General features: G+C 38.4%; 1 protein-coding gene across 2 annotated transcripts in view; it reads left to right on the top strand.

Moving 5' to 3' along the window:
- Window positions 1-22825, top strand: part of LOC121512082 (homer protein homolog 3-like) — a 91198-nt gene that overhangs the window by 12636 nt on the left and 55737 nt on the right. For both annotated transcript variants that reach the window (XM_041791092.1, XM_041791091.1), the window contains exons 2-4: window positions 18103-18259; window positions 21483-21614; window positions 22002-22109. In XM_041791092.1, coding sequence (XP_041647026.1) covers window positions 18103-18259; window positions 21483-21614; window positions 22002-22109 — 397 coding nt within the window. The remainder of the gene's footprint in view (window positions 1-18102; window positions 18260-21482; window positions 21615-22001; window positions 22110-22825) is intronic.

Below are 22825 nucleotides of genomic sequence, written 5' to 3'. Positions count from 1 at the left end.
CAGCAACATTACAAAGCTTAGAGCTCAAATAGTCTGAAAATAAAACTCATGAGTCCAAACAGTAATGAAAACAAATAAAGATAGTCACACTTATAATGTCCTTTAGCAGACCCTTTCATCCAAAGTAACGTACATCTGAAAGGTAGACAGGTATTTCAGGAGTCAGGGGCCTTGCAAAGGGCCTAAACTTAGATACTCATCATGCACTGCCTGGGATTTGAACCATCAATCTCAACATAACCCACTGAGCTATCCAGCCTCACTTGTTACTCTCATCCATACAGGGAAACTTTAAAGAGATTTTAATCTAAGTGATTGGAGCAAGATCAGCTGTGCTCTTTCTCTGCCAAACAAATGTTAAAGTCTAAAGCTGCAGTAAGGGATTAGTATCGTATGCCCACAAAAACAACACAACCCGCCAGGGTTCTGCAGCACCTCCTCGCACTGCACTCTCACTTGAGGAAAACCAGCAAGGGACGATGCTCCAGCCAATGAGGAGGCTAGCACTCGTAGCCAATCACGGCTCAGGTCAGAGGGCGCGTTCCTATTGGCCACTGTAGTAGGTGTGCTTCCACCTCTCAGCTCAGTGAGAAGCTGATACAATGGCGGAGTTAGCAGCGGTGTTCGGTCCTGTGTAGAATTTGTTCATGCTGAGATGAAGTGTTTTCTTGCCTGTAATCCAGCCATTGATTTCAGTGGAAAAGTGGAGCAAAATCACTCCACGAGAGCTTTGCCACAGTCAGGATTTGATTCAGCAGACATGCTCAGCCACGAGGAGGTATGTGAGAAGAGGGGTGGAGCTACGGAGCTCAAACACGGAGAAGAACGGGAAGAGAGGGGGAGTAGAGTTGATTCTACATGGTTCTCGTCGAATGTTAAACTCGAGCTTTAAGCCAATCTGATCTGTGCCTTCAGCAGTCTCAGACAGTTTCTGCTCATTCATGATCTCCAGGCAGTTTCTTGACAATCAGGTCCTGACATTTCCAGATTTGACCTTTCACACATGAAGCACACAGCTGGAGAGGAGCACGTTCTCAAGAACTAGAAATACTTGGTTTGGTTTCGGTGAGGGGGGCGTCTGGGTAGAGTATGCTGGAGGAGGAGTCTTCTGTAATGCTGACTGTGAATCAGTATCTTTTAAACAGATTTACTTAGCACAAAACAAGCAGAAATAAATGATGTCTTAAAGGCTCTGCTTTTGGGCCCATGTGTCTCATAGTATCATTTAAAGTTCAGTTTCCCTCTAAGTAAGTAAATACAATTTTAAAGATGCTTCAAAAAGGTTTATAATTCAGTCAGGGACACAAGTCTAACCATGTGTATTGCCTCTTACACTACAAGGCAGCATCTTCATCTAAGTGGACTTGAAGCGCTTTGTGAAACTTACTGATGTTGTTACCTCCAGTCTAGGTCTTTGGTTGTGTTGTATTTACTCTCAGATATACGTATGTTAGGACAAAAGGATCTGCTAAATGACATTATACATCATACAGACATTTCAGTGTGAAAATTCAACACATAGTTCAAGGGATGTATTGACAGATAATAGCTTAAAAAGGGAATTATCAGTATTGGCAGATCTGAACATTTCTGCAGATATTTACAACTGATATTTTGGCTATAAAAATCTGTCTTTATCAGCTATAAATATTGGACGCCTGAACAAATAAGTTGGGGGATTTTTAGTAAAAAAGTTTTAGTAATCTCATCAAATGTTAGAGGGGATGCACAGATTTTAACAGCCTGACCTGATGCCTTTACTGATGTTTAAATTACAGTTTAGCTGGCTGTCAGTACAGATGTATTTTTCATCACTTCTTTTGGTGTAACACCCAACATCTTAATTTTCTCTCATCTTTGACCACTAAAAACAGATCAGAGTCTGACCAACAGGTCACATCTTTTGCCAAATAATAGGTGTGCTAAAAGCAAGCGTTAAATTGATAGAACAGGTACACGTCTGCAACTACTACTGGTTCATGCCCACATTATTAGCTGACAGCTGATGTTTGTCAGCCGTAATGCACAGATACTAATGCATCTGAGCATTCCCCTTAACATCACCCACATCTGTAGTAGTGTATGGCTTTTGCTCTCAGGTGTGCCCTGTTATCCTTCTTGAGCACATACATTGCCAAGTAGAACAATTGCGTTCATGACACAGCTGGTTGTGCATGCAATTTTTTGGTGTTAAAGGCAACTTTATCTCTAGACTAAGTCAAATTAAGTGTTCAGAAACCTTAATAATGCTATAATCAGAGGAAGAACTGATTTGTCATAATTCAATGATTGAGTATCATTTGACCTTAAATTTAATGGCTTATTGTTTCTACATTGCATGGTCTTTTTGATTCTTTGTATTACTTTCCTGGCTAGAGGAATAAGCCTCCTTCTGCAATCACTGATCATTTTCTTTCTCTTCTTGGAGATAATATTTTAGTTATCATGCCTTTGTTTTAATCTGACAGTCTGAGAGATTTGTAGGATGTTGTGAATATGTAAAAAGGGAATGTTTGGCCATTTAATTCATAAATTCTCAACATAGGATACAATAAAGATAATTTTGATGCAATCATAACAACGTTTTTGAGCTGAGGTGTACCAAGTCCTGGACACATTTCATCTTGTAACTGTACTGTCCGTCCACACGTGTTTACATCTTTCTACAAGCTGTTTTCTGCTTTGATCTCACCCTTCCTAAACCTCCTGGATCTCTCCTGCTTCATCACACGTCCTGCCAGCTTCCTGCTTTGCTGCATCAAGTGTGAGCACCACCTTTAAGTACAACTAACGGGATTTTTGGCAGCAAGTTTTGTAGCCATTAACAGCCCGCAGGGCTTACAGGCTCCATTATTGGCAGTTTGAGTAGTATTTCCTTCTCTACAGAAGTGACTGGTCGGTCTGATTGCAGGGCCAGGCAGAAAAGTGCAGCTTCTGTCTCCCAGATCACAGACTGAGGGTGGGTGCTGAAGTTAAGAGGACAGATAAAGAGAGCAGAGAGAGAGGATTAGAGAGTGATGACTTGGGGTGAAGACACAGCACTCAGACAGCACAGCAATGGTGGGAGTGAGTGTTTGTGTATGAAGCTATTAAACTCTAAATACATAGTGCATTTAGAAACCTTTAGAGAGCCTACAAGATGTTTTCTCTCCGTGATGTTAAGCCCATAGAAAAACATGCATCAGTTGGGACTAATTTACATTTTGAAAATTAAGATGGTTAAAACTGATAAATGAGCAGCAGGAGGAGCAGCATTGGGAGTTCTATGTTGCTCAAAGTATTCAGAGCTTTGTGGTGGTTTAAGAGCATGAGCTGGTAGTTTTGTCTTGTAAAGGATTGTCCTGCACAAAAAAATTGTCTGCGGACTTTACGCATCACAGAAATTAACAAGGTGTCACTCTAGAGCCCAGTGTACAATCATTTTTAAAAATCTTAACCAATTTTGAAAATGTGAGAGAACCCACAGATGATGACAGATAAGTACAGCTGTAACCTTTTTTTCTTGCTGGTAAAAGTCCAATTTCTTGTTCATGCTGCAAGCTACTTTGCAAAGCATTCTGGGATTGCTGGCACCAGTAGAAAAAAGAGCAGATTAATTATTGTCACCCTTTTCATAAAGACTCATTCTAGTTGTCCTTGCACTGTTTAATTTATCAGGTCTTTGCTGCATCACTGTCACTTTCTATCTACATTAGATGTGATTTTTATTCCAGAGGAGTTAATGAACTGTTATCAGAAATATCTTAGCAATAATTTGAATCTCAGCAGGACGTTTTGCTTTCAATGAAGCCATGCTTGTCTCAACTCTAGAAAGGTTTGTCTCCCAGTTTGTCCAAATGGAGCTGTCATAGAGGATCCTCTGTTTATGGCCTCTGCTGCAGGCTGAAGCCAATTTCTTAGCAATATTTTCCTGGCCTTGAGAGAATAATTTCATCTTTGTGAGTGTGGAGCTGATAAAGAGCATGCATGCTCAGCAGAAGGTTTTCCAGGAGGGACACTGGAGGAGAAAGAAGCGGATTGTTTGGCTCAGTTGGACATTTCATTAGATCCGTCATCCTGTATGTGCAACCCATAACCTCGAAATTCATCTGAAAGCTTCACAGTAATTAATTTATCATGAGGGGGAGTGTAGCTGACTGCCTCAGGGCTGCATGCCTTCCTCTCTGTTGGTTGTCATTGCAGAGCTTTTGTTTGGGAATGTGGAGGGCAGATAGCAGACTTAAGGAAAAACTTAAAGCTCCAGCCATCAGCTCAGACTCAGCTGCTTTTCTTCGACAATGGCAAAATATCAAATCAAGGTTTTCTTCAGGCAAACTCTCTGAAGTGTCTTTGATGGAGAGAGCAGTTTTAAAATCTGTCAGTTGGCTCCGCATCAGAATCATCACATGATGTGCCGTAGACAGCCCCATGCTTCAGACTGCTGCAGTTGAGTGTTGCATCAGGACACAGACGTGCAGAAGGGAAGATAAAATGTCCCAGAAAGGCATGAGGAATGTTTGCGCCCATAGAGAAAGAACCACACTGGAGGATTCAGCCATGTTTCCCCCCCGCTGGCCAGCCTGCCTGCCTGGCTCAGATCCCAGCAGAGCTCTCTCCTGTGGCTCCCAGGTTTTTCCTCTCTGTCTTAGTCTCTCCTCATTTTGACCCTGCATACTAATAAAATAAATCCCATGGAGAATGCACTTATTTACTTTTCCAAAATCACAGGCTGGAAAAGTTTTCCAAAACAAATTTTCTCTGATAAACTTCTTAGGCAACTCTCATAAGTTTAAAGAATGTATCTAGTTTATCCAAAGGCCGGCTCAAACTCCATGAATTAGCCAGATTTTGACTGGATTGTGTCAGTGCTGCCAGTAGTAAAGGGTTGAGTCTGAATGTGAATGTTGGGGAGCGACCAATGCTTTTGTTGTGTCCAGGATGCCCTAAAACCTCAGTGCCACGATCAGAATCAAGTTTTATTGCCAAGTACATTTTCACATTTGACTCATGTTTGCTGCAAAACAAATCACAGAAGAGGAATGAAAGTATAAAGAGGCTAATAAAAACATTAAGAGGCTAAAAAGTTAAATAGATTATTATAGAAGTATAATAAGCAGAATAAAACAATAAAATACAATATAAACATCACAAAAGTATGTACAAAGGTGCAAAAAAGGAGAAACTGTACAGATGTGCATGTATATTGGTAATTAGGTTATAGTGCAATTTTTTAAAGGAGTAAAACACACAGTGTGCAGTGGTAAACAGAATAAGTCCAGTGAGCTTTGATGTAACACATGAAGTAGGTGGTTCAGTGAGAGTCTGTTGGGCGAGGGCTGGAGTACTGTTCATGAGACTGACAGCAAACTGTTCTTATGGCAGGAGGTTTAAGTCTTGATGGACCTCTGTCTTCTGCCAAAGGGGAGGGCCTCAAAAAGTCCATGTTCGGGGTGAAAGGGGTCAGCTGCAATTTTACCTGCACAGTCCTGGAGGTGTACAGGTCATAGCTGACATGCCATCTTTTTCATTCCCTTTCCATCAAGATCAGGATCTGTCAAACCAGCTGGTGATATATACTTTGTTTTTAAACTCAATGTTTAAACCTGTAAATGAAAGATCAGTGTTCGAGTTCAGTGAGTGACTGTGTAAACTGGTGACTTTTAGCTGAGTGTGTCTGTGTTAGTATTAGTTCTGTTTTTCATTGAAAACATACCTCATAAGTGTATTTTGGTCCAATTAAAAACTAAAAGAGAGAGTTATGAGAACTCCTGTGTGAGTGTCTCCATGTTTGTAGTTTACATCCAACACATCAGGTCATTATAAATGCTTAAGCTGAAGTTCAATTGAGTGTCCGATGCAAGACTAATTCTATTTAATTTGTCACAATAAAAGTCTTCCCCTCTCAATTTAACAGGATAATTTTATTTTGAAGGAGCAATATGAGGAAACAGAATGTATTCAGCAGCACTTCACCGCTCAGACATCTAGTATACACGCGAAAGAAATGTAATTTCACATCACAGACAAACACATGGAGAAAAAATAAAATATTAGTAAGCCTGAAGCCTTTAAATGTTGGATGAGAAAATAAAACTCTTTTTAGCATAAAATATTCATGGGTAATATAGAAAAAATATATAATGATAAGTTTTGAACCTACATTCTTCGTCTTCTGCAACAGTCTGATGGCGAGTGCATGAAACATTTAAATATTTGCTTTATTATAGTTGGCACCATCAGGTAAGAGGAGTCTGAAGGTCTTCTCAGGGAATATTAAAGCACCAAACTTTTATTTCCCTGTTTTCTGATCTATTTCATGGAACCTATTTGTGCATTTAATAGACTTAAACAGATATTATACCCTTCTTTTCATGACTTTGAGACATGATTTTTTTTACACACAGTGATGTTTCATTAGTGAAATTTGTCTTGGTGGTTAATTGCACAGCCGTATGTCATAACAAACCTAAACTACATATTTTTTGTCGCTTTAATGAAACGAACTAGACATGTTCTTAGAATTAATGGGAGTTTCCTTACAAACTTGTCAGTGCAGATTTTGTTTTGTAAAACTTTCCAAGGAAAATATTTTCATTAAAGCAGATAGATATAGTGTTTCTGCAGTGTGGAAAGATGCCTGAACATCATTTAGGTCCACAGTTTCAAAGATTAGCCACACCATGAAGCCATTAATTAAATGTCTTTGAGCTGTTTAAAGTCATTGTCCTGATTGCCAAAGAATGAGTGAATTTTCTTATTGAAGAAAAAAAGATATGACTCATGAATTGAATGCAGAAATTGAATTTTAATGCATTTATAATTGTAGCCCATGTCCGCATGTTGAAAAATGTGAGCTGAGAGGAAGTGAATGCATTTTTAAAAACGGACAAGGCTGAGATACTGGTGATTGACGTGTGTTTATCTTTATAATTTTGGCTTCACTGCCACAGCTCCTCCACCATCAGACTTCCCTCCTAGATTATTCATCAGTCCAACTACAAATAGGAACTTGTTTAAAAAAAATCTTCATCTCGGGGAAAAAGAGAGGGAAAAGGAGTTTATTAAAACACAACATTGTGCTTTTGACCCCTTTATTTACTGAGCTGTAGTCTGATCAGTCACTTCTGCATGGATGAGTATCAGTTAGTGCTCTATATGACGATGATGTAGGGGGTTGGGTGGGCGGATGTACATTTGACCTGGAATAGATTAACAAGAATTGATCCACAGGACCCCTCACTGGATGTAGGCCTCTGGCTCACAGCAGGAGGTGGAGGCCCTAAGCATAAATCCACATGTTCACAAAGCAGAGCAGAATATGAAAATAACTGCTGTGAATAAATGAATTTACATTGAGGAATACTATGCTTGTGTACTTTAAGTTACAGTACTGAGAAGGTCCCTCTGTTGGATATTTCTGCTTTATGCTGCTTCACAAATTGTAGGGTTGTGCATCATGAAACTCTGGTAATATGGCTGTAGACAGTTTCAGATAATAAGTTATGTTTTTTTTTAATTGTATTTTGTTGTACATTTTTTTGTAAATGATAAACTACTTTAAAAACTAGCAAGCTCACATGCGCGGTCAACTCAGATGGTGTTTTGTGTGAGCTAGCAAGCTATCACTAGCCTGCTAGCTCTTACAGGCTGCCTGAACTAGCTTACCATTAAGGCTAAGCAGGGGATGTTCATGGTCAAATAGCCGTCAAAGATAAAAATGCTTGCTCAAGAAGCCTTTGTAAAATGTTAAATAAAGCTGACAGGCTAGTTCTAAGGTAACATACTAACTTAAGTTGTCAATACATAAGTTAGCCTACTTTGTAGCCAAAATGTTGTTGAGTAAGTAGCTAATTTTAATGCTAGCCCGCTAGCATTAACTCAGTCACAGTGCACAGCCTCAAAATGGTTTCTAATAGTTAACGAGTAAATTTCAAACCTCAAGCTAGCTGACTTTATAAGCCAGATGACTCATTAGAGTCTGGTTGAACTAGCTTACTACTCGACACAGTAGGCTACAACAGCTAGAAAGTAGTTTGTTCATAAAGCTGGATAAAGTTGGCCAGCAAAACCATACAAATGTCTCCATGTGATTGCAGTGTGTTTTGCTCGGCATGTTAATCATAGTTTCCTCCTTATGGCTCACTGTACCTTTTTGGCATCAGCATGTGGTGTTCAGCATCGTTGGGAGCAATGGTTTAGGTTTGCTCATAGACATCCCATCTTTGGCTGTTCCCCATAAAACTGCTTAGTGTCAGTCACACAAATCAGCCTTGGATTTCATGGGCAAAAAAAAAAACGGAAAGGTGTAATGAATCTTAATGTGTTGATTTGTTGACACATTAGATAAAGTGTTAAATACCTATCAGATGTTCCGATACACTGTTGAAGGCAGCATTTGAGATTTAATCCAAAGCCAGCTGAAGGATTTTTAATATGACTACCGTCATGGGCTTCATAGTTCCTCTCTAGAGACCAATGGGTGACACCACTGAGTTCACATCTATGTTTTGAACAGTCTTTGGGTTTTTACTGTGTGGTCAGATATACTGTGTTAATTTTATTCATTTATTTTCAACCTCATAACATTTAATTTGTCTTTAATTATAAATGACAGCTGTTCAGGCTGTCACATACAAATACCCGTATCCTCTCACCCAGTCATGCAGGATTTTCCTCCTTGAACACCTGATTTAATTAAGAACTACACTTTTTCATATTAGTAACACAGGATGTCTGTAAAGCACCAGACTCTGCTATCCTTCAGGCGTCTGTGACTGTCAAGCCGTTCTATGTTTGCTCTCTCTAACCTCAAGAGGGTTTTAATCCAGTTTTAATCAGCTCATATCATCAAACCTCGACGTGATACATCCTGTCTGAGCTGATTAGCTTGACGGGCTTTCACAGAGCAATGCCGAGATGGGCCAAATGAATGACAGGACATTAATTTCTATGTGATCACTGTGATGGCCGAGAGCTGATGAGCTTTCAGTCACACTTCCTCATTAAGATGAGAATACAAAGGAATGGAAATCCTAACAGAAACTATTTTACATCAATGTTAAATCTTAATTACTTTTGCCTTTTTGCTTTTTAGCAGTAACTCAGCCTGATAATTAGTTTTATGGAGTATAACTGAATACTCTGATGGTGCTTTAATTTTCCTTGAGTCTGGTGATTTCAGCAGGATTTACCCCAGATTGGGAGATATGTTTCCGTATTTACCTCAAACTTCATATGTAACTTTCCCACCTTGAAAGTTGAAAGTAGTTTCCTGAACACTGGCCTCTTTTTCTATACTTTACACCATGCCACAGCCCCATTTATACTGCATGTTCAGGATGGGACTCTAGCATTTATGCTGTGCCTTTATTTGAATGTTGCAGAGGCACTAGCTGAGTGTTTATAAAATCAGACTGACTTTGAGGCTCAAATGCACACTGAGCACACTAAGTGTAACATGCAGTGGTTGTGGCTGCACCCAGTCTTATCATGCATATTCATATGAACATTCATTGAGAGGTGAATGTTGTCAAGTAGCCAACTTCCCTCCCATTACAACTTCTATCAATTACAGTTACTAGGGCTGGGCAATTAACTGCAAATTAGATTAAATCTCAATATGGCCTGCTGCAATTTACAAATCCCAAAAGCTGCAATATTTCTTTAACTTGAAATGTGTCAAAATACCAGTTAAATAATTTTTTGCTGCAGAGATTTTATGCACATAATGCAAACATTCATGGTTGGAATAAAATTTCCGTATTTACTAATGTATTTGTTTTTCTTATTTAAAATGAGATTGACATAAAAATGAGTATCCCCTTCAATATAGCAATTGATATCAAATTTGCAATATGAGCTAAAATAATCACAAGTAGATATCCTTTTTAAGTCGTTTTTCCCTAGTATATAATAAATATCGTATTCAGTATGATTTAGAATGATTCATTGCTTGTATTTATTAAAAAATATATAAAATGAGGAACTTCAAATTAAATGCATATTAAATTGCAATCGCAACTGGGGAAAAAAATCACACCCAAAGCTGTTTAATTTAGTTATTTGTTTTCTAATGTGCTCATAAGTTGGTTCACTGAACAGTAAACGCACTATATAGAAGTACAAGGCAAAATAAATAAGGTTCTCCTAAAATAATGTTTAAGGCCTACCTAAAAGAAATATTTCCTCTGATTTATCATTAATAAACCAGAAGAAGTGTCTGTAATGATTCTTCTCTCTGTCTGTAATTTCTCATTTTTCTTATTTAGGTATTTTCATTGGTGTCAGTGTCTGTGCTGGGCTGTGAGGCTGTCATCAGTCCACAAGTCAGGATGTAAATGAAAACTTTAGGGACCAGGAGACATGTTGCTCTCTATCTGTCTTTAACAGACATTAATGTCAGCAAAAACATAACAAAAAACATTTAAAGGCTGCAACAGAGGGTGGTGATAGAGAAGCATGCACTGGGCAGAAAGAGGCGCATCAGCAGAATCCAGAATCTACATATCAGGTTTTGGCGTGTTTCTAACTTCTTTAAAGTGTAATGGCTGTAACAATCAGGAAATAACATCTTGTTTCTGTGTATCACCTCTCTGTTTCAACAGCAGGACACCAGAACTCATTCTCATTTGATCACCCATTGCTGTGTACCATCTTTCTCTATACTCAAAGAAATGGACCTCTGTTTGTTTTTCTCCATAGCCTCAGTACCTGCTGTACTATTTTACTTAAAATAACAAATATTATATCATTTTAAGCATATGGTATTGAACAGGTATCAAAGTATACATTTTTTAAACCATATATCAAACTATTGACAGAAGATTTGGACTACACAAACATAGAGAAAAGGAGGCATTATTTCTTTGTAGAGCCAGAGACATGTCTCTTATTAGCCTGGCATAATGCTATCTGATGAATATTATCATTTCTTTCACTGTGTTTTTGAATGCCCCTTGCATATGCAGTGCTGCTGTCTTGAATTTGGGAGTCTTTTCAATCAAATAACCACTCAAGATTTCTTTGCTAAAAAAGTGCCTCTCTGTGTTTTGTATAAATGGATGATTATGGCACACTGAGAGAGTGAAGTTTTCAACAAAGAGGACGCACTCTATCAGCAATCAGCACCTGCTGGGACAGCTCCGTGTTTTGTATTGAGGGGAAATTATTTTGTTTATTCAAACAGAAGTCTTCAGGTGAAATGAAACCTTGGCTCCCTGCTAGAGTATTAGTTATTACAGGCCAGTGACAGGGGACTCTTTCTCTCTTATCTTCATGCTTTTTTCATTAGTAGTTCATAAACAAGCCTCACTGACATTGTGTGTTGCTTTTATGTTTTATAACCACTGCTGTGCGCTTTACTTTGACATTACGTTTAATAGGTTAGTAGTTTTAAACTTACCCTCTCCATCCAAGATGTGACCCAAACAGGGCTTAAATCCAGCTAGTAAACAGGGCATAACTTTAAGTTGGTTTAACTTGTCGTAAGATGTAACATAACCCGCACACGTACGACCAGCTGGTGCATTCGGCCCCAGAACTCCACTTGTGAAACCTGTGTGTGATGCCAGTTATGCTATGTCTATGTTTTACTGTTTTTTGGCAAAATGTCACTGTAAACGATGGAGCTGGCAAGAGGGAACAATGCAATATGTATGTGGCTTGATTTGAAGCTTGCACTGTTTATTTATATGCTGGTAGTGGAAAATACTTAAGATCAGCCTCACGTAATTCAGCGTCTGCCTCAACAGTCATGCGGTTGTATCTGTGACTGCAGCAGTGCCGCCTGCAGCCTCTATGTTTTTACATGCAGGAGACATACAGGCTCCATGTACACAGTTCTGTTCAGCTTAAAAACAGTTGGTCACCTGATGCTGTATATGAATAAGCTTGACTTGACTTCAATTCATTGAGCATGAAATTCATTTTAGCTTCACTCAATAAATGCTGCTTCCCAGCACCCTCGCTGTTCTTCCTCTTGCATACTTTACTAATGCACAGCTCCAGAATAAAAGTAATCAGACTAAACTGCATACATGCTCTAAACAACAAGATTATTGGGCAAAAAGTTAGATGTGTTTACCAGATGTCTCATATTCAGATAATGACCTCTATCTGATAAAGCATATCAGATTATGTTGTGTGATAAAAAGACTACTTGAGTGATCAGGTACTTTCAGAAATCAGATAATGATGAGCTTATGAGTGTGCTCTGGTAGTTTTTGACATGCTGCTATCTGAACTTTAGGTCCTGAAACTTTTCTTGTAGATATAATTGGGAGGAAGTTACAGAAATAGTGATCCGGTGAATCAAACACCAAAGAAAAAAACAAAAAACCTTTATTTTTACGGCCATGTGTCGATGGTGCCAACGTCACACCTTTGTAGTTATATTTAACATCCTACAAAGTCATGTACAGAGTAAGAGGATAATGACTAGCTAGGATGATTTTTTTGTAAAAGTAAAAATTTTCCGCCAGAGATCAAACTCTTCACACAAAACTTGGGACACACAATGTTAAAGATTGATGTTTCAGGCATTAAAGGTAATAAACCTAATGAATATTCCATATAAAGACATAAGATATAAAGACATGCTTCATGTTTTTATTTATTTTATATTTATAGGTGGGATTTTTCCGTTGCTGGATATTCAGCATAATGTGGTGTTTCTCTGCACTCAAGCAAACCAAAAACCTTTCTTTTTTTTTTTTTTTTTAAAGAGGTAGGGAACACTTTAACATTTTTTTTCAACTGTACACTGAGGTATCTGACTGAACTATGATGAAACGTAGAAGGTTTCTACGTCACAAACACTAAACTATAAAAGGTAGAGCGTTACCGCCTCTAACTGACTACCATTCAGAGACCACTCCCATCCTGTCCTGCCTGCACCTGCACTGTCTTGGCTCTGAGAGCTCCGGCTATAGTAATGCTGCTGCTGGAGCCAATGGACCAAACAGGTGGTGCTCAGAACAACCTGTGTCAGGGGGATTCTAGAGGGGAAAACTTCTCCACTTTAAAGGATCGCTATGAGGCAGCAGTGCTGTGGGACTCTGTCTGTGTCTCTCTCTGTGACAAGGGGACATCACTGTCACTCCTGCCTCATCTGGAAAGCCCCGTCTTTTTCCTCTCCTTCCTCTCAGAACCAAACTGTTCACTTTCTGTGCATTTTTTGAATTACGGAGGTGGGCGGTGTTAGCTCTGAGCCGGGGGTTCACTTACACTTTAAATTTTAAAAAATCATGTTTGTCGTCTCTTTGCAGCCTACATCAGCCTGGACTTCACCAGTCAACAGAGAATAAGTCAGTCTTAAAATAACAGGCAGCTAGAGCTTCAGCTGGGCCCAAAAACTCCCGCCCCACCCCACCTAAGTCTGTGCACATTCTTTGAGTCTGTCTCAGCTGGTCCCATCAACTGTTTTTTATTTGCTCATGCCTGATTTAACCCCATAATTCTTTTGGAAGATGGCTGTTAAAATTAGAATTAAATTTTACACAACAGTCAGAGTTGTTTGAATGACAGAAATCTGCTCAGATGAGATTGTAACGAGTGCAGCGAGTGCAAGACAAAAGAATATATTACAGATGTGGCCTATTTATTTTTATGATAAACAGATCAGTGAGGATGAGGAGCAGATGCGCAAACACACTGTGTGTGCACTTAACATGCAGGACTTTTTAGAGAGCATCAGTCTGATAACAGACAGCCGCTGTCTGTTCTGGTCTTCACTCTTTTCTCTGGTGTGCACCTTGCTCTGTCCCTTACTGCACTATTTCACTGTACTCTTGTTGACTGGAGCAGACTACAGACACTTTTTTAACAGCTTTTCCCACTCATACAACATGACCTGGGCTGGGCCACAGGATTGGACAGTTTTTTTTTTTTTTTTAAATACTGTTAAACCATTGCAAAATCTTTTAATGCAATTTTCTATATTCTATTGCAAAAAATGTACATATTGTACCTTTAAATAAGATGTTTATCTAGACTTGTCCTGTACATGTGGCTATAGTAAGTGTAATGAGATAATCTTGATGAAAATTTGGACAGATGGAGTAGGGCTTTTGTTGTTCACATCAATTTTGTCCACTAGCGTTATGATTTTAAGGTACATCCAATGCTGAATCATAAATTTGTGTTCTTTATTGCATCTGGCTGCTCCTGTCATGGGCTCAATCAGCGTCCTTGGCTGTGCTGCTGTGGTCCATTGTCAATTGTAGCTCCAGTAATCTGTGTGAAAACAATAATGACTATTGTTTGTATGCAAATGTACAGTATTTGAAACCAAATCCAGGGGGAACAATGCTTCATATAGCTGGTGCTGACCTATATAAATGGTTATTTCTCCTCCTTAGACAAAGAGCAGAACCTCCTCCCTGCACACATTATCCTCATTAATGTCAGTGTATAATTGACTCAGGATGGGGAACGGCTCATTGCATACATTAACACTGTGCAGAGTGTATTAGCTGTGTAATGTTGCATGAGCAGTCCCTCATTGTCCTGCGAGCTTCTGTTTGTCCCCACAGCCAATATGGGGTTCTTCAAAGAGCACATGACAGCTAATTGGACCGCTAGCGGTTAGCAAATCTTCCTCTCTGTTTGCACTGATTGCCTCGTTACATCAGGAGAGCATCAGTGACCCTGACGGCCTTGAAAAACATGATCACATTTGGAAACTGTGGTTATTTTTCATCCTATTTATAGATTTATCCAACGTCAGAGTACACAGAGAGGAAGAGAGGGGCCCCGAAGTGCCAAGCGAAGTCAGTGACTTGCAGTCAGACAGGACAAAACGAAATCCTAATGATGTTCAGCTAATTATAATGTTGGGTACAGATGTTTTAGCCTTTCAGCTTTAGACAGTGTACTAATGTTTGTGTGATCTTTCCATTTTTCTCTCACCCTCAAGTGTTTCATTGCTCACAGGGATGCTTGTTAGTTCATTTTTATGGTGGTAGCCTTATTTTTCATTGAGAAGCTCATGATGACTTCTTTTATATATTTTCTACTTTTCTACAAATAAATCATATGAAGAACAAAAACTACAGAAAGTGCATCAATTTGCTGCAAATGCAGTGAGCAAAGTAGGTCTAATGAAGTAATGAAAAGAGCACAAAATGACAATTTTGTGCTGCTCAGTTTACAAATCTACAGAGATCTGATAGCTGCATGCATGCTTCTCTTCCCCTAAGCTCTTTTTTTGTCTAGTCACAATGTGAAGCATATTCTATGTTATTCAGTTCTGAATTTTCATGAATACGAGCAAAATGAATCAGCGATTTTTTTCTTCTATACAACAATCGGGCACATCCACAAGTAGATCATTCAGATTGATGTTCTGCAAGGCAAACAGTCGAATAAAGCTAAATAGAAAAAGCACATAATTTAATGGAAATTAAAGTCCAACATAATTAACCTCTCTATCAAAAGAGGGTCTAAATGATGATGATTTTTCCACAAGCTGCAAAAATGTTGATATGAAAGTAAAAATGTGCCTTACAACATTGTTTCTTAGCTTAAAATCATTTAGCAATTGTAAGCAGGTTTGCAGTTAACATACCATTTAATGTTTCATGGTTTTCTTCACTTGCCTGGGTGAAGTCAGTTTTTAAAGTTACTGACTCTCCATAAATGTATATAAATAAAAATATAATACACAAGAACACAGACCAGCACAAACTAGATGAACACATTAGCAGCTCTTAGTGGTGTAAGATTTGGTAACTTGAAGTGGCAGGAAGAAACTTGACTATATTAATAGTTAGGACTGCAGGATTTTGACTGAAATGATAATCACGACTATTTTGATCAATATTGAGATCACGATTATTAATCACAATATATTTTTTAATTTAAAGGGGAATTTTTGTCATTATTTGTAATTTGAAACCCTTATATCCTGCTACTAACCTTTTTCCAGGGCTAGACTGAGATGAAAATTCTGCACTGGCATTTTGGTGTCTAACACCTGTCACCTGGTCACACAGTAGCAGCCCCTTACGCACCAGCTGCTCCACTATTAGGCCAACTGATGAATTTTACTGAAAAGTCCATAAAGCAAGGAGTAAACGCCAAAGAATTAGACCTAACATTCAGTATTAACACTCATCTAAAAATAGATGTTATCAAATAGTTACTAATATTTTAGCTCCATGTGACTGCTTTTGGAAGTCATTTAGTTACAAGAGATTTTCTCAATCAACTGTTCTTTGATAGGCTTTAATTTGTCATTCATATGTTGTATGTGACTTTTTTACTACCTTACGCCCGAGTTGTCTGGACCCTGAAAAACCCAGAAAATGGCCGTCTCTGGTTGTGGTTTATTGATGTTGTCAATGCATGAATGCAGGATCAGCAGCAGTGGTGCTAGGATCCCAGCTACCTGTTACCTCATTCTGGAGCTGAAAAGTGTGTCAAGCTATTATTGGGTTCAATTCTTGAAATTATTACCCCCGCCAAGGAGGTTATGTAATCGGCAGGGTTAGTTAGTTAGTTAGTTTGTTTGTTAGCAACATAACTCAAAAAGTTGTGGATGGATTTTGATGAACTTTTCAGGAAATGTCAGAAATGGCATAAGGAAGAACTGATTAGATTTTGGGAGTGATCCGGATCACCGTCTGGATGCAGGAATTTTTTAAAGGATTCTTTACTATTGGGAGATAGGGCTAATGGTGGAGGTCTGCGCTCTCCGAGTGCTTTTCTAGTTTATTTGTGCTACTTTAACCCATTTCACCACTTTTTCTACCCATTTTGCAACTTTGACTGATATTTTGCTACTTTTTTGGATTTATTTATTTTTTTGCCAAATATAGTAAATTTTTACCCCTTTTTTACCACCTCTCTTTGCCACCTTCAACCCATTTTTCTTGTTGTCTTTTACCCAATTTTAACACTTTTCACCCATTTCTGCTGCTTTTTACCACCTTTAACTGATGTTTTTGGTGATTTTTGCCACTTTTCACTATTACACAGTTCTTTTCTGTTAGAATTGTCCCAGTTTCTTTACTTTATTTTCTGGCTTCCTTATGGTTATTACAGATTAACTTTACAATGGACCACGATTTGTTGGCCTCCATGGGCCTCCAGTTTTGCTGGAGCCTAGAAAGCTCTCCCCTTTATCCCCCGTATAAATGGCCTTGCTTACACCTAGTACACTTTACTTCTGGTTTGGAAAATGCTCTTATTTTGGAAGACAAAAGGACTTCCTGTTTATTGCCAGTTGGTAGTAAATAGCGAAATGTGGATCTCTCTCTCTCTTGCTGCTGGAATAGTCTGCAGTTTTGCCATGATGTTCTCAGGAGATGAATGATGTTTGTCTAGTTTGAAATCAGCTCAGTCTGAGTTGTCTCTCTGAAGTAGCTCAGAGGTGTCACACGTTTTTTTTTTAAACTGCATTGTAACATTGTAAGAGTTATGTAATGGTTAAAAAATTGATTTTACACAAAGTTTTTATGGTACAATGTTACAAATAGGGCTGTCACGACATTTTCACTTCACGATTATCGTGGGCAAAAAATGTCACGATAATGATATTATCACAATATCAATAAAATTTAAATAATAATATAATAATCAAATTTATCTTTAACTTTATTTATGTTGTGTTCTCTCTTTTGGAAGATGAATTACACTCAAAATACCTGTCTGAGGAGGTACTGAGACAATATGAAAACAGTAACTGTACAACTGCATTTAAAAAGTGCAATTACACTCAATAGCTAGTTAAAAGGTAACCAGATGAACTGATAAACAGAAAATCCACAAGGTGCAACATCTGCTATAACTACAATATTAACTGAAACAGATTCATTAGTGAATAGCAGAGGACACACCATTTGTGTGCAACTGAAGAATGACAACTAATAACTTTGGAATAATCCAATGTCTACTGAACAATCCCTGGCATATTTTTCTGTTTCCAAACTGTGTTCAAGTGGCACTGGATCATTTACATGATATTATCATATGCACATTTTTAACACGATATTGAAATTTTATTTTTGATACCAAGATTATCGTCAATACAGGTATATCGCGACAGCCCTAGTTACAAACTATAGCTTTAAGGCCCTTCCCTGAAATTAATTCAGTCTTTGTTGTTGTCATTGTCCTTTAAAGGGAGCAGCCCATCTACAGTGCCAGAGCTCATGTCTTCCAGATCGACCCGGCCACCAAACGCAACTGGCTGCCGGCCAGCAAACATGCCGTCACCGTGTCCTTCTTCTATGATGCCAGCCGCAGCGTGTACCGCATCATCAGTGTGGGCGGGACGAAGGTGAGAGCCAATCACAATAATTTCATTCATGCGCTACATACATGGAAATCTAATAATTTTTATAGTAATTAACTCTCTTTTTATTGTGGATGTGAGGCTTTACTTGTGTTTTTTTTTTGTATAAGACACAAAAATGTTTGATGTTGTAGGTATTACTCTTTTGAAAACAAGTCGGTGTGCAGTCAGTCAAGTGTTGTAGTCACCGAAAACAATATCAATCTGGTTTCATTATCAGACCAAATCACACCCAAAAGTAAATCTGACCTTGTTTTAAGGGTAAAATGTTAAAGTGATCAATAGATAATTCTTTCTGCTACATTTTTAAAAGCATATTCCAGCATTGATTGATTCTGAAGAATCAAATCAAGCATTCATCAACCCTCTGCTACGATAATGAGCCTTGTTGCACCCAGCAGTGATTATATACTCCCCTCATACAGAACTAAAGTGGTGAAGTGCCTCTTTATCTGTGTGTGAATTATGCCCCCCTCTGACTTGCATTTTATGAAGCCTTCTTCTCTCCAGATAAAGAGGAAATAAATCTGTTTTGTGTTTAGTTGAGGCTGTCATAGGGCAGGGATGCATTTGTCAAAGTTTCATAAATTGTCAGCAGATTATTAGCAACACACTCGCATTGGTCATGCAGCATTCAAAACAACAGGGAGGCTCATGGGAATGCAAACACTAGCTGCAGATCTTGTTAGCACCAAACTCAGAGAGAATGCTGCACTTTGTAGTTAGGAGCCAATTGAGCCAATTTAGTGCCCTGAGACTTGGAGCTATTGGAGAAGAGACCAAAGAACTCCACATTTGGCAACAAATTCACCTAATCAGACTGTTTACTCAAGAGAGGTTCTGAACAGATCATCTCACAGCACTGTTAGCTTTTATTAAGCTCTTTCTGTGGTGTGGATGTTGGATATTTTGCCTTTATTTGCATTTGAGGTTCTCCAGAAGACCTCCATTTTAGCATTACATTATAAAAAATACATAATCTAACCTCTACCATTGCATACTTTGTTTCCAATTAGGAAATAGAACAAAAAACAAGATATCTGTTTTTCTGTAATCAAGTGCTGCACAGTGAATTATTGGCCTCTTGGTAATCACATAAAATCTGCCTTTTTACCAGGTACACAGAAATGAACCCGTAACACTGGGCTGTAATGAATTTGGCATTTAAAGGTGACAGGAATAATTAATGTTCTTCTGTTGGTTCTGGACATTGTGAATTATCTGTCCTTGAGAATAACCTTTTACTGAACATTTCAGCAATAAGATGTAAACTGATAACTGAATATCTCTTAGAGTATGTATATACAGCACCCAATCTTGGTAAAGCTATGCATACGCAGAGTGATTTTTGGCCGATTCAGACTAGGGATGCACCGATCCACTTTTTTTCAGTTCTGAAGGAATAAAATCCCTAACTAATACTAGCTCAGTTACACACAGACTGTCTCGTGTTTGACTGCGGTGCGTTCATGGTCTACCACAAACTGTAGGATGGATTTGGATCGGTCACTTGGATCGGAAGTCAGATATCCGATCTATTAATTACGTCCTTATCGGACCTGATACCGATATTGGATCGGATCTGTCCCATCCCCAATTCAGACACAAATTTTAATTTACAACCAGATCATGCATCCTTTATCATGCAGTGTACAGGGGGGACATGATGGTCAACCACAACCCAACAAGCTGCTCCCTACTGGTCTGATGGATTTCCGGACATCTTAAATCACCATGATATAAATGTATAGTGTATAGTGTGAGCACTCAGATTGTTCATGATGATCATACAGAAATGTTTGCATCACAAAGTGTCAGCTGACTTTTCATCATTACTGATAGAGAGTCAACTTGAGGCTCAATTATGATTCTTTCTGTATTAAATGTTCATTTACCCGTATCATCCCTACCTATATACCAGAGGTGGAAAAAGTACTAGACTATTATATTCAAGTGAAAGTAGAGTTACTTTAATTAAAATGTACTTAATCGTAAAAATAATGTCGAACTATGAATCTACTCAAGTAAAAGTAAAAAGTAAGTCATTAAAAATTTACTTTAGTACCAAGTACTGAGTAGCTTCTTTTGATTCCTGAGGGGGTTATTAACTAAGATATGATCTTTCCAATATGTGAAACAACTAGAGGACTATTTGAATCTATAACCAGGTTGTTTATTAAAAGGTGTGACTTAACCTAACGTCAAATGCAACTGCTGCTATAAGGAGAAATGTGGAATCATTCTCTTGCTACTGACCATGATGGGTTGTGAAAGTCAAATGTCTGCCTATCGTCTTGTTGTTGGCAGAAAGCTTGAACCCCCCGTTTTAGCTTTGAATTGTTAGTTTTTTACTCAGTACTTTAAACTTTTCAAAATGTAGTGAAGTGCAATACTTCCCCCAAAATATACTTAAGTAAAAGTAAAAGTTCTGATTTTAAAATTTACCTAAAAAAGTACGAGTACACAAAAAAGATACTCAATTACAGTTACTTGAGTAAATGTAATAAGTTAAGTATTTTACAAACTTCTGATCTGCTGGGATTTTTTAGCACAACTGTTCCTAAAGATAGAAGAGAAATAGAGAAACATACATACATATGGGCGGCAGTTCTCTGAGCTGTTTGAAGCTGCTAGAAAGACTACGATAAGTCAGATAACCACTCGTCACACATAAGTGCACAGAGGAGCATCTCTGAATGCACAACAGAGTGAACCTTAAAGCAGATGGGCTAGAGCAGAGAGTGAAACCAAGGCACCTTATCACTGAAAGTGGACAATAAACAGTTGGAAAAACATAGCCTGATTAGACATTTGCATTAATGAGCAGATGACCAGGTATACCTAATAAAGTGATCAGTGAGTGTTGAGCAGTAATCAGTCTTGTTGTTTTTAAAGCTTACAAAGAAACATCAGCATTAATTTTAGTCTATCTTATAACCAACACAAACCTCCTCACAGGAGCTTTAAAAGCAAAAATGGAGTATATAATCATAAAAACAAATGAAACCAACCCTCAATGTTTCCCTCATCTGTCTTTCTCAGTTTTATGGATTTCTTCTTTATATGTATGATTAATATTAATCTGCATTAATCTTGTGTTTAGCCGAAGAATTCTGCAATTTGTTTCAACAGAGTTCCACTTTCTTTCTTGGGTGATTAAAGAATTAATGTTGTGTATTCATTACTTTTTTATATTTGGTTTTTCCAGGCCATCATCAATAGCACCATCACCCCCAACATGACATTCACTAAAACCTCACAGAAGTTTGGCCAGTGGGCCGACAGCCGGGCGAACACCGTGTATGGGCTGGGCTTCTCCACAGAGCAGCAGCTGCAGCAGGTGACCAACACATACACTCACACATCTCAGAAACCTTTAAATAGAGTACTTCAAAGCATATTTCATTTATTTTAAACAGAGGGTATAGAGAAAATGTAAACCGTGTGCATGCAGGGACACTGATTTAATGATCACAGCTTCTTTTCCAGCTCTAAATCAGGTCTCTTTTATCCAGATTCTTCAACTGCAGCTAGAATATATTAACCTGGAAATACAACACATTCCCTTCAAGCATATGGAAATATGTATAATATAATTTGGACAGTAAACTCGGTAGATATTCTTGTTACTAGCAAATGAAGCTGTGTGGAGGCATGGAGCACGAGAACTATGCAGAGTTGTTTTTGTGGAACACAGCATTGACTTCTTTTGTCTCCCCCGGTGCAGTTTGCGGAGCAGTTTAAAGAGGTGAAGGAGGCGGCTCGACTAGCCAGAGAGAAATCTCAGGAGAGGTTTGAACTGGCTAATACTGCACTCAACATTGCTGCTCCAGAGGTAAAGAACTACTCTTGTTTTTAGAGTATATTCCCGCATGTTTAAAGGTCACATATTATGCAAAATACACTTTTTCAGGCTCTTCTAGCAAAAGCCACAATCCCCCAAAAGACCCCCCCCCCCCACCCCCAGGAGGTCAGAGGGTCACAGAGCTACTAAAGCACTGTTGACAAAGGTTAACTTTTGAGTTGAAAGAATCATAAGCTTAATTGAAACTAAATTAATTTAACCTTACATGCCAGGAAGACTGTTTCATATACTTTATCCATTGCATGGATATATTTCACATTCATCCGGGTAAATTTCTTATACAAAGCGTTTGGGAAGGGCAGGACTTTTCAAAAAATTCTCAGAAGGTAATTGGACTTTCTGTCTGTCACGTTTATAATGGGCCAATCAGAGCAACAAGTCAGATGAGGCGGTAGGCATGTGCATTTCCAGTAGTGACTTAAGCTGTGAACAGTGGAGCTTGTTGGTGTTCTTGTTTTAATAAGGCAGTTTGACCTGGTTTAGATAAAACTATAAAACTACAAAACTACTTTAGCTACATCTGAGCTAATCACTACATCAGTAGTAGCCATTGTATTTACCAAATTACAGTACAACTGAACCCTGCCTGTAATATTGCAAACTCACGCTGAAGCAGGTCAGGAGAAGAGTAAAAATATATTTGCTGTCATGATAATGTTTTCACTGCTGCTCTTTGCTCTTTATTT

This window comes from Cheilinus undulatus, linkage group 7 (genome assembly GCF_018320785.1).
Source record: "Cheilinus undulatus linkage group 7, ASM1832078v1, whole genome shotgun sequence".
Lineage (NCBI taxonomy): Eukaryota > Metazoa > Chordata > Actinopteri > Labriformes > Labridae > Cheilinus > Cheilinus undulatus.
The sequence above is the reverse complement of the archived record's forward strand: the minus strand, read 5'-3'. Positions and strand labels throughout refer to the sequence as shown.